The sequence below is a fragment of the Polyodon spathula genome, chromosome 10, assembly GCF_017654505.1.
Source record: "Polyodon spathula isolate WHYD16114869_AA chromosome 10, ASM1765450v1, whole genome shotgun sequence".
NCBI lineage: Eukaryota > Metazoa > Chordata > Actinopteri > Acipenseriformes > Polyodontidae > Polyodon > Polyodon spathula.
In genome coordinates this window covers 47,728,328-47,741,634 of record NC_054543.1, presented here as the reverse complement: position 1 = coordinate 47,741,634, position 13,307 = coordinate 47,728,328, and the positions used below count along the sequence as shown (strand labels likewise).

The window sequence follows — 13,307 nt, the reverse complement described above, 5'->3', positions numbered from 1 at the left end:
GGTTATATTCCAATTGGGTCATATCCTTTAAATCCCGTATCCCCTCCCTTAAAAAAAACCAACAGCGTAGAAACCAAGCTGTTTGTATTTGTAGATTTCTGTGGTTTTAATTGTCACGCGTGTTGCTGTGTAAATTACAGGGCGAAACCGACACTGAACATTAAGTGCAGGTTGTCTGCCCGTGGCAGTGAAGGGGCCTGTATAATTTGATAATGGCTCAGCAGTTCAGACATCGCCACAGGCCTTTTTATATCTCAGGCTGGGCTGAGGAGAATACCCAGTCTTGTTTCTTGGATACAATGATTACACACAGTTTAAATCTGCCAAAGTGTAGTTAACCCAGAAGCGTTCATTTTGTGAAGTTAGTTTGATGTGATGAGCAAGGCAATGATCCTTTTCAGTTGGGAGTTTCTTGCCACACCTAGCAATGCTGTTATTTAAACCAATTCTACATCCATTTGCAATCACAGCTTCTTGCGCAGCTGTATTTTTAAATTCCCTGTGAAAGTAAAAACCATACATGGTGAACTCCGTGCACAATCTGTGCACATGGTTTTATACAATGTAAAGCAATGCACACAGCATTCAGGCTTTATGTTTGGTTGGACGTGTATTTGTAAGAACAATTCTGTATTTATCAAGTGATTCATTTATTGATGTCCTACTGATGATTTGGCAGTCCAGTCCTACTGTAGTACAGTTGTACTGATATCTTTGTATACAGGGTTGTCAGAGTGTTCCAGCACTTTGTTCATTTGTAGTTGACAGAGCAGTTCTGCCTGCTCCACAGAGCTAGTCTGAAGCTCCCCAGATGTTGAGAGTCCAGTACAGCACCTCTCCTTCAATCAGTGTTCAATCACCTGGGCTTTGTAGTCTTAAAAACACGGTAACCAGGGAAACAGATGCAATGCTTCCTTTGGTCTTTCCTTTTGTGCTGTATTTGTACTTGCTGAGGTGCGTCAGCCAAAAGAAGGCAGGGTTATTATTATTATTATTATTATTATTATTATTATTATTATTATTATTATTATTATTATTATTATTATGTTTTCTTTTGCACAGTGAGTTTGTTTTTTGTGTTTATACAGTAGAGCCCCTTTCAGGTCTAGAAGCAGCGAAGGGAGGAGGCACTCTTTTGAAAGCCTGTGCATGGAATGGAGAGAAGGAGAGGAGCAAGGGAAAGTACTGAAATGTTCTTCAGCATCTAGCAGTTTGTATTTAATTGTATTTGAATGTGCACCCTTTAGCTAAAAGAAACAAACACCCCCAGTTAATTCCTTTCAAATCGTATCTAAGAGCAATCACATGAGACTTTCTCATTCAAAAGCTCTTTTGTTCTAACCTTGTCTCTGATACAATACTGGTATGCTCATAAGCCTCATAATAAACTGCACTCTATTGTAGCTATATCTCCTGTACAATGCTACTGCTCTCTACCCTGAGTATAGGCTCATTAGAAGACTCTGTATTATAACTCTATTTCTGGAGAGTGGCTGTCATGTTCTACCGCTAACATCCAGTCTGTGATCTAATGCTCCCCCTGAGACAGGACTCTGGAGTGCCATTCACCATCACCACCCAGGCTCTGTATTCCAGTCGTGTAGTAAAAGGACACCACTCTCATTATAAGGCTTTCAGTTTTTGTTTTTTTCAGTGGCACTTAGCTGCCATTGTACTGCTCCTTCTTCCTACTCTAAAATTATCATCATCAGTATTATTCCAGATTTATAAATAGTAAAAAAAAAAAATTAACCCGTCCTGAAAGAGCAGCTATAGCACATTGGAATTTTATGGCAAGTGCGATTTACAAACTGGCATGAACAGTAAGTAATACTGGGACTGGTTTTGTCTGATTCTGCTGGATCAAGACGTGTATTGCTTGCTGAAGTGTGAGGGTTTGCACCCATGGGATAATGTAGTTTATAGATGACCTTCAGTTGGTCCTTTCACAGATTCTATTTGTGCTTTCTTCCTGCACCATTGTACTGCATCTGGAATAGGAAGATTAGTACATGTTCCAGTCACTGTGATGGATGACAGCGTTGGAGTGTTTGAATGATGTATGGCAAAGCATATTAACAAACATTGCAAGCCAGAGTGCACTATGGTAAATGCACAGTATAACCATGGGAAAGTGTGGGGGAAAACTGCAAGATTACCGTGCAAAAATAGCACGGTAAACATTTATCAGGGACGGTCTATCATAAGGAACCCTGGTTTTGTTTTCTAGGTTGTCAGAGGCCCGTGGGACTCTCTCATGGAAGAGCCAAGGTGTGTTGCTACAGCGGCTTGTATTACTGTCAGAGCTGCCACGAAGACGACGTCTTTCTCATCCCTGCCAGGCTCGTCCACAACTGGGACACAAGAAAGCACAAGGTAACAGGAGAGTCCAAACTCCACAACTTCCCTCAGCAGTAGTTGATGCAGAAATACCACCTGTTCACACACACACACACATGCACACACATACAAACACACACAATAATTATGTGGGATTACATTTAACCATATCTTTCACCCAAGAATTGTGGAGCATTAGTTTGTTTTCTTTAAATATGCTCCTGATTATCTTTTTTTTTTTTTTAATGTTCAGGGTAAAGGGAGTCTGCATTAGTAACAAAAGCAGCAGTATGATACTGTAAACTGGATCACTGAAATATACACAGAATGATACTGTGGATATAGTGATAGTTTTGTCTGGAATGCAATACACTATACTGGCAACTCTTAGTTACACGCGATCTATGTAGTATACTGTAGAGTTTAAAGAGACCGCTCATTGGGCGATTTTGCTAATTCCCTTGTTTTTTTTTTTGTTTTCTCTTTTGTACCTCTCCCTTTGTGCCGCTGCTGGCTGTTTGTTGCTGTGCCCCACTCCACTGTTTCCAGTGGCTCCTCTTTGATGTCTCTGGGCTTTGTAACCCTCCCACTCAGCATCACAGACATGTCTGGGTGTGTCTGTGTGGGTGTTTTTCTGCGCAGTGCTCAGGTCCTCAGTTCATCTCAGTTCTCCCTCTCTTGTCTGTCTATCTGTTTCTTTCTTTCCTCATACATTTCATTTTTAAACCGCTCTTTCAGTGGTGAGATTTTGGAGAAAGCCTTGGGAAGCTGAGTCCCAGCAGCAGAGGCAGGGCTGCCAGCTCTGACACAAATGCGTTCTGAGTTGACACGTGTTTCCCCTCCCAGCGCCCCAGCCCTGCTGTGATTCAGTGACAGTCTCAGTGTAAACACCAGGCCTTTCATGTGTACTGCGGCTGTGCTGTACTGGGGCTCCACAGGCTGGGACTTGCTCAGCCAGTCAGATGGAGCAGAGTCTTTTTTAAACCTTGCTGACAGTTTTAAGGGATTTCAAGGGCTTACACATGCAGGCAAAATCAGCTTGTTTTATGACATTGTTTTATGCATGATCAGCTTGTCTGATATTATTATAAACCCTTGAAGTTGCTTGTAGTTATACCAGGGGGGGACTGTGTCTGCTTTAGAACAGCTGTTGCTTGTTCAGCGTCACATGTGCAGTTCAGAGGTTATAGAGGAGCAGCAGGAGCTGCATCACCCTCACTGATGTGCTTTACTACGTCATGCTTTGGATTCTACTGGAGAAACAGAGAAGGAGGAGAAACAGTAACAAGAGAGTTGCATCAACAAATAATCTGTCATTTGACGCGTCGGTAAATTTAATCCAACTATTACACTATTGTTGAATTGTAACCAATGTGTGTTTGCATTGCACAGCGAATCAGACAGACTTAAAGGGTACATATACTGTTTATGTAAGGTGTGTGTATTATTTTATTTTATTTATTTTTTTTACACTTTCACAACTTTTTAAAACTTTTAAATTGCATTCCCTGCCTCCAGATGGCTTCACATGTACCAGCATGGACCTCTCAGAACTACATTTCACATCATCCTCCTGCTCACTGGTAAATCCGTCTCGGTTACATATGTAAACAGTTGTAGCAACACATGGGAACATGTAACACAATTAAATAAAAAGGTCCTTATATACCCTTTAGGTATTTTATGTATTTGCCATGCCAAATACAATAAAAAACAACCCATCTTTACTATTGTCTTTGAATTGTCTTAGTGTTCTCCTCCAGCTATGTGACTGTGCCTTTTCTGTTATCTATCTGTCCATCTCCCTCTCTGAGTATGATTACAGCTGCAGGTAGTGTTCACACATCATACCAAACTGTCCGCCACAATCAGAACTCTTTCACTGTGCAAACAGGATGGAAAACGGCCTTGGATATAGCCAAGTACAGGCTGGCATTGAGTAGTTTGGTAGTATATTCACTTACGCTGTGGTTTAAGAAGCTGTTATAGAGTGCTGAAGTTTGGTACTGGCACACAACAAACCATGGGTAGCACAGAGAATCAATACAAAATGTCCATGCGCTGTTGAAGCCTATGGAAATAAGACTCCCATTGCCTAGTGTTTTGATGCATTCCTGGTTTTTCTAGGAGTTTAATAAGACACACCTAAATTTGTTACCTATAAACTATGGCTAATCAGACTTGCAGTAAAACCTGAACTCTTATTTCCATCCCTGCTGCATGCTGTAGTCTCTCCCAAATCCAAACTGGTTGTAATCTGCAGCATTCTAAAAATGCCTTGTCTGGATTTAGCTTTGTGTGTGTGATATGCTTATTTAGTCAAAAATCAGTAATAATCCTTTGGATATGAAATGCAGAGACTGCTGGAAGTGTTTGAAACACTAACCATAGAATATTGAGGTTTTCTACAGCTGCTATCAGCATGCATTAACTACAGCATGGTTCAGATTATTGCTCATGTCAGACCATCGGACCAACAGTACAAATGGGTGAGTAAACAGTGCTGGTACATGTTAATCTCATGGCTGTACATTGTGAGAATCCAGCTGGATGCATTGCCTGCTCTTCACTTGCAGGTGTCCAAGCAGGCCAAGGAGTTCCTGGAGTTTGTGTTGGAGGAGCCCCTGATCGATATTCAGCTGCAGAACCCCTGCCTGTACGCTCACGTAGACTCGCTAGCGGCTGCCCTGCGCCTCAGACAGCAGCTCAAGTCCCTCCGAGCATACCTGTTCAGCTGCAGGGCTGGCGTGGCTGAGGACCTTCGAAGGAGGTAAGGGGCTCTGATCACCAGCACTCAGCTCTCCGTTCACCCCGAGACCGCACTGGTGACCTAAGCTATTATATAACAAACAGCTAAATGTGTCCTACCATAACATCTGTCATTTAGGGGTTGTGAAGTTATAGCTGGAGTACTTTCAATGACTAACAGAAGTAGTATAATCTTTAAGTGTAATGTAGGAATTTGCTTATTTGAATATAGCCGTGGGTAATTGAAATCTGTGTAAAAGCTATTGTCTGCCAGTTTGTCGTTCGACTGTAGAGGTGTTTATGTCATTTCAGGTCGTTTGCTGATAAGCTTGTGCTCTATAAAAACAAAGTAATGTAAACCATGAATGTGCTATTGTGAGAACAAGTCTGCAATGCCTGGCAATAGCTTAATTATGTTTGGGAAATATTTGTGTAGCTCTGTGCAACTGTTGCTAAATATCTGTTGTGACAAATCAGGTAGCACAGTGAGTAAAGTCCCCTGTCCTGTACCACTCTCACAGTAAAGTCCCCTGTCCTGTACCACTCTCACCGTAAAGTCCCCTGTCCTGTACCACTCTCACAGTCTTCAGTGATGGAAGAGTTAATGAATGTTTGTACCCTAGCTACAGTACTTTATGGTGCTGCTGTTAATTGCACAGACTACTATGAGGAAATACAGCTCATCAACAGCTGTAAACAAATCATTTCTCACTGCAGGGTGGCAGGGAGATGTAAATACTCCCATGAAACTTATTTCCGGCTGGTCGTCCTGTCTGCTGGCACTGCATCCTTCTTACCAGAAACCTACTGGATAGGAAGGCAGCACGAGAAATGCACTTAAATAAAACCTGGTTTGAACTCTGTTCAGGATGTACTCCTGGGAAAGGAAAACACTGGAGTGCAAAACAGTCTTTGGCCTACAGTGATTAACTTATATACACCAAACAGTATCATCAGGGCTTGTCTTAAAGTGGTGATGAAAACCGAAAACCCTCTGATGAATGTTTGTTTTATGTAAAGTGTGGGATTGGAGCTTCTTCTTTAAACAGTCATTAGCTTTCAGAAAAGGTTTGGTTGCAGAAAGGAAACAGTGAACAGTGTGATAGAGCTGTCTTATCACACGCTAGCTAGATTGTAAACTGCACACTGTCACTGTTAAGACTGAGAGACTGGGAGACTGAAGTCAGCCTGATTGATCCCAGCTGCTCCCAGCTCCTGCAGGAGGCTGCTTTATTAGGGGAAACGCACCACTCTGTACTGTTGACAAGTACTTCAGCATTTAGTTATTGGGTTACAGTGTTACAGAACCCCCTGCAGTGCTCACAAGAAATGCATTGCTTTTCCTTTGCTGTGTTATCTGTATCCTATTGATCATTCTCTTATTAGTGTCACAGTGCACCAAGATCAGACTGCCTCCTGCAGCAATGCTGGTTTTCTGTTGTAGGAGGGAGCATAATCAGTACTCCTAAGAGAAATTCTCTTTCTCGTGGAGAAATATATACACACACACACACATACACACACACACTGGTTTGTACTCTGCTTGACTAAGAGATATATTTTGTTCCACTAGACCAAATGCTTAGTTTGAGCAGAAGGCTTATTTACCAGCCTTACACCTTTTGGATACCCACAGAAAAAGAAAGTTACCATTACCATTTGGAAATTACAGAATTTAACAAGGTAGTTGAACGGCATTTCATATCATGGATTATACTGGTTTCTTCACATTTTTCCACTGACTGCTTTGTTAAACCCTCAGTGCAGCTCCCGTTTAAAAAAAAAACAAGTGCAGTTCTTTTTCTGATATCACTGATGGTGTACAGCACACGCAGCTACATTCATGACCTGTTACGGTATGGGCTGTTGAACAAGTTAAAACTTAACCGCATACTGCTAGATAAACTCATCTGGCTGTGTGAACTTTGCTTTCTGGTGTGAAATGATTCTGCATTCGGGGCCCAGCTAACGAGTTTGATAACCGTGGACTTTGAATCAACCCAAGCCTCCCTCCCCTGGAAGTCAGCCATTATCTGGTGTAACCGCTCCTAATGGCCACAATAAACCCGCCAGGGCTGGGCTCAATCAGGTGTACTCAGGACTGTTAATTGACAAAGTAAACAAGAGTCTGATGTCGTCGCCCCCCTTGTTGTCTTGGTAACCTGAGGAGAATGCAAATGAGAGAAGAGTTGCAGCATTATAAGGGTAATGAGGCCAGTAACAAAAAAAACAGATTTAATTTGAGAGATACAGGGCTTTGTATAGATTATAGAGGCAGCAATGCACCCAAAAAAATTCATATAAATAAGTCATTAGAGTAACATGGTTAAAAACATGTACACACCAGTCATTAGAGTAACAGGGTTTAAAAACATGTACACACCAGTCATTAGAGTAACATGGTTTAAAAACATGTACACACCAGTCATTAGAGTAACAGGGTTTAAAAACATGTACACACCAGTCATTAGAGTAACATGGTTTAAAAACATGTACACACCAGTCATTAGAGTAACAGGGTTTAAAAACATGTACACACCAGTCATTAGAGTAACATGGTTTAAAAACATGTACACACCAGTCATTAGAGTAACAGGGTTTAAAAACATGTACACACCAGTCATTAGAGTAACAGGGTTTAAAAACATGTACACACCAGTCATTAGAGTAACAGTAACAGGTTTAAAAACATGTACACACCAGTCATTAGAGTAACAGGGTTTAAAAACATGTACACACCAGTCATTAGAGTAACAGGGTTTAAAAACATGTACACACCAGTCATTAGAGTAACAGGGTTTAAAAACATGTACACACCAGTCATTAGAGTAACAGGGTTTAAAAACATGTACACACCAGTCATTAGAGTAACAGGGTTTAAAAACATGTACACACCAGTCATTAGAGTAACAGGGTTTAAAAACATGTACACACCAGTCATTAGAGTAACAGGGTTTAAAAACATGTACACACCAGTCATTAGAGTAACAGGGTTTAAAAACATGTACACACCAGTCATTAGAGTAACAGGGTTTAAAAACATGTACACACCAGTCATTAGAGTAACATGTACACACCAGTCATTAGAGGTTTAAAAACATGTACACACCAGTCGTTAGAGTAACAGGGTTTAAAAACATGTGGTCATTGGATTACAGTTTGGTCAGCCTAAATTGCAGCCAGTTTTCACCACAGATTTAACAAAATTCTGTGGTGATTTTGAATCTATCTGTATTATAGCATGGAAGTGTGGTGGAAAGAAGCCTGCCACAGGGCAGGTTAGGAATTTCAGGGCAGCGCTATCCAGATGTACCAGTTTAGTTAATGAAAATAGACTGCAAATCCCTTCCCTCACACAACAACACAGCTTTATCAATCTAGTGCAATTGTTTGTCTGTGATCTAAGCCCACTGTGAAAAGCAAGCAAATCGCTAAGCACTGGGGTCATGAGTCTGCTAGCAGTGGAAACAAATCAAGAAAGCCTGCAGTGTAATAATAATAATAATAATAATAATAATAATAATAATAATAATAATAATAGTGACCGTTTGCAATCTCTGTCTGAGACACAAATCAAGCGCTATTCCAGGTTCTGGGGTGAAGCTACATGGCAGTTAAATCAATTCTATTATTGTTTTTAACAATGTTTCAGTCTGTGCAGTTTTTTTTTTCCCTTCCATCATCTGCTGGTTCTGGTTAAAGCATCTGAGAAAGAAACAAGAGTGGGGGCTTTCAAAGTGTGCAAATGAATTGTAGTGCAGGTGCGAGGTCTGTGCCATGCTGTTAGGAGTGATGCATCTTCTCTGCTTCACAGAGATCATCTTTGTGTTAGGTGTGTGTGTGTGTATGTGTATATGTATATATATTACACACACACATACATACAGGTGTGGAAAAAGTATTCAAGCGTGTTAGTTGAGTAAAACTACTGTTACTTGGAAAAAATGCAATGAAGTAAAAGTCAAAGTATCCTTCTAGAAAACTACTTGAGTAAAAGTACAAAAGCATCATATCTTAAAAGTACTCGAGTATCAGCAGTAAAAAGTAGCCACCCTTTAATTCTACCCATGGAAATCTGCTGTTACTCTGAGCTACACACCAAGGATATTTATCAGGGGGCACTACTATTTTACACACACCTATACTAATATACATTGAAATCTCAAATCAGGAATTAAAATTTTAGTCACAACCTTTGTCCGTAAATAAGACACAGTTCATGAAACAGTTCTAGGATCAAATTTTAAAAATGTGTAATCCTGTTTTGAAACTGCTTGTAGATTCCTGTTACTGTTCTAAACTACTAAATGCATCCTTCGCAGCTAAACAAGAGGGCGCACAGTAAACACAGATGAGTCAAATTACTCAATTCTTCTTCGTTGGGGGTTTTGTTGTGTTTGTTGATCATACTATGTCAGGGATGGCAAACTTTTTTTTAGCTGGAGTACCCCAAGTCAATTTTTATGTATATATATGTGTGTGTGTGTGTGTGTATGTGTGTATATATATAAATTTCACTGTCTAAGTGCCAAAGGTGCCAGTGATTAAGGGGATGTAAAACATTGCACAGGGTAAGCGGTAACTTTAAAACAATATTTACATTCCTTTTTTTTTTTTTTTTTTGTAATTAAGTTTTAATTGAGCACATACCAACAAAACAAAAAGTTTTAATATTGCAGTATTGCTGCACTACAGTGAAATGCATTAATCACAAATTTAACATGAAGAAATCTCAGCTCAGACAGTAAAATACACAGTTGGAGTACTTGTCAACTTTCCTGACTCAGTCTGCTGATCTTGCCAACAGAACATCGTTGAACAGTTATTTGAAATAAACCCTTAAGAACTCTTGAGAACAAGCAAGAAGAAAACAAGACTCTTACTTGTGTTTATTAGTGCATTAACTTTAAGATCAGTGGGGCATATCAAAGTGTTCAACTAGTCCAACAACAGTTCAGAATCCCTGATGCACAAAAAAACAACGGGAAGCTGGCAAAATGGAGCGAGTAGGAATTGGTCACCAGGCTCCTGTTTATTGAGACTCCATTGTCCACTGTCATAGCTTATACAGAGTAAAACCCAGGACACTGTCGTAGCTTATACAGAGTAAAACCCAGGACACTGTCATAGCTTATACAGAGTAAAACCCAGGACGCTGTCGTAGCTTATACAGAGTAAAACCCAGGACACTGTCGTAGCTTATACAGAGTAAAACCCAGGACACTGTCGTAGCTTATACAGAGTAAAACCCAGGACACTGTCGTAGCTTATACAGAGTAAAACCCAGGACACTGTCGTAGCTTATACAGAGTAAAACCCAGGACACTGTCGTAGCTTATACAGAGTAAAACCCAGGACACTGTCGTAGCTTATACAGAGTAAAACCCAGGACACTGTCGTAGCTTATACAGAGTAAAACCCAGGACACTGTCGTAGCTTATACAGAGTAAAACCCAGGACACTGTCGTAGCTTATACAGAGTAAAACCCAGGACATTGTCGTAGCTTATACAGAGTCTCAAGAAAGTTTTGTTCAAATTCTGCTTTAGTGAATAGAATGGGTAGGATACCAGCTTTGCAGGATCGCAGCGTCCAGGAAATGAAACCTGTGAAATCCACAACATCCTAAACTCGTATGTTATTGATTATTTATCATTTATAAACAATGAGAGTCTCCATCACGAATTTCCATTGTAACAATATGCACTGTTTGAATGGCATAGGAGGTATGAAGCTAAAACAGACCAGGCTGTCAAGAGCCCCTTGGCTATAAAGCAGGATTGAGCTGCAGCAGCCCTGCTTCACAGTGAACCTGAGAAGAACCCTGCTTTTAAACACCGAGTTCACAGATTTCTGATTCAATGAAATGAGCTCTCATTTTTAAGGCACTATCACTGAAGGGTTGCTATGGAGAGGCTCTTTGTTGTGAAGCAGTCCCTAACACCTGGGTTGTACATTCTCATTATTACAAAGGCCAGCTACTGAATCAGAATCAGAACAGCCCTGTGCTGTGGAACTGGAATTGATCGATGCATCTGTTTCAATCTTAATTAGATTATTATTATTATTATTATTATTATTATTATTATTATTATTATTATTATTATTATTATTATTATGTCACAGATTAGGGCTGTCCAGCCAGCCCTGGTCCTGGAGAGCCACAATCCTGCAGGTTTTCTGGGTGTCTTTAAATCATCAATGGTTAAAGACCTGGAAAAAATGTTAATGTTGACCAGTTAAGAAAATAATCGGTACAAATAAGTAATTGAGAACTCGGGCAGAATGAGAACCTGAAGACCCTGCGGCTCTTCAGGACCAGGGTTGTGCACCCCTATCATAGACCATGGAATGTCATTCACCCAATCTGTGAGGAGTATTTATAATAATAATAATAATCTTTATTTTTATGTAGCACCTTTCTTAGTGGACCACCATCACAAAGTGCTTTTCAAGATGCGAGATTAGGGTGTGTGAGCTATGCATCAGCTGCAGAGTCACTTACAACAACGTCTCACCCAAAAGACAGAGCGTAAGGAGGTTAAGTGTCTTGCTCATGGTCACACAATGAGTCAGTGAGTGAGCCAGGATTTGAACTAGGGACCTCCAGGTTACAAGCCTGTTTTTTTAACCACTGGACCACACAGCCTCCTTATAACAGTACTGGGCCTGGTTTTACACTACTGGCAAATTGTGCATGTCTTACATTTGTTATGAAGGGGGCAATTAGTCCACAGTGCAAAATATAGGCCTGTAAGTAACCTATTTGAACATTTGTTAAGTAAAACCAAAAGGGGTGAAACTGGGGGTCAGATTTGCTAGCATTTCGTTCCAGTGCTTTAAGATTTTGCCTTTATTTTAACTCCTCAGTTTCCATTTACACAATGTGGCATGTTTAACAGTGTTCATTGTACAGGGCTGGAAATAAGACTCCTACTGCACAGCAGTTTCAAACTCATGTGCAATGGGAGCCTTGCTTCCATCCCTCCAGTAATGCACCATATAGCAGTATAGCTGCTGCTGTAGGTTCATCAGCAGTGTGTAATGCGCTGATTCTAATTCTTACTGTCATTTGTTTTCAGCACAGATATTTGCTAAATGGTTGCTAACTTTAAATGTAAAAAAAAAAATTGACAATATATTTCAGCTACAGTATCTCAATTTTATAATTATTATTATTATTTTTAAACCTCACTTTTTTTTCTGATTGTAAATGTGCGTGTTGAATGTTATTTTACTGCTATTTTAATGGTTTTTTTCCAGGATTTTCCCTAGAGAATACCTTCTTCAGCACATCCACCTCTACTCTCTGTCTGATCTGCAGCAGGTAAGGATAACTGCCTGCAGAGGCTTTACTCGCAGTTCCTATCAGACAGCGGGTTAGGGTTAGGGTTACTGACTAGGACCCGGATCATGGGAATTGTTCTATTTTTCTATGCATTTGTTTCACGTTACTGTTTCTATTATTATTGTAAGTGTTTTTGTTCTGTTTGAATGATTGTCTTCTCTTGCCATTGATTTTATAATATTGTTTCCTGCTGGCTTCTCCTGCCAGGACCCCCTTAATAAATGAGATGCATATCTCAAGGGTTCTGCCCTGGTTAAATAAATGCATTTGACATTTGAAGGTAATATAAGAACTCCCCTGCCACCTTCGTTTAACAGCTGTCTTACTGTAGCGCCGTGCTTTCACACCAGTCCCCCGCTCTCATGTAGTCTGCAGCAGGGAGGTAACAGCTTGTATTCTTTTCTTTAGCTGCTATCGTCAGTACAGAAGATGACTTGCTCCTATTGCCAAGAGCAGTCAGCGTTCAGGAATCAACAATGAGCCCCATGAGGGGCTAACTGGCCTCCACTTGTTCATATCTTTTCTTTTGGATGGAGTGGGTTTATTATACGTTTTGAATTTTTTGTCCGAATTTGATGAAACTTGAAATTTTAACAAGAAAGAAAAGGGCCACAGTACTGCAGTATTTCGAAAGGCAGTGCAGACTAACAGATAATGAGCCAATATAACTTAAGCATTGTGATGGATCTAGACTGGTTGTGTTTTGAGACCGTTGTTAAAAGCTTTGGCTCCACCCTTGCCTGGGGACTGCCCCTGCTGATCCCTGCATGGAACCGAGAAATACCTGCAGAAAAACAGGGAGCTGGGAGTTGCACATGGTGAGCCCTGGTGCAGAGACTGAGTAAGCTGCCTAACCAGCTTCTAGTGTGCTG

The 13,307-nt window shown here is 40.5% G+C and overlaps 1 protein-coding gene across 5 annotated transcripts in view; it reads left to right on the top strand.

Annotated features, from left to right (window-relative positions):
* The window catches only part of LOC121322475 (pleckstrin homology domain-containing family M member 3-like), a 43,049-nt gene that overhangs the window by 16,735 nt on the left and 13,007 nt on the right, over window positions 1–13,307 (top strand). For 2 of the 5 annotated variants that reach the window (XM_041262525.1, XM_041262529.1), the window contains exons 4-5: window positions 2,231–2,376; window positions 4,917–5,110. In XM_041262525.1, coding sequence (XP_041118459.1) covers window positions 2,231–2,376; window positions 4,917–5,110 — 340 coding nt within the window. Of the gene's footprint in view, window positions 1–2,230; window positions 2,377–2,889; window positions 3,836–4,916; window positions 5,111–12,350; window positions 12,416–13,307 lie in introns of those variants that run through there. The other 3 variants (XM_041262524.1, XM_041262527.1, XM_041262526.1) reach the window with 3 other exon arrangements.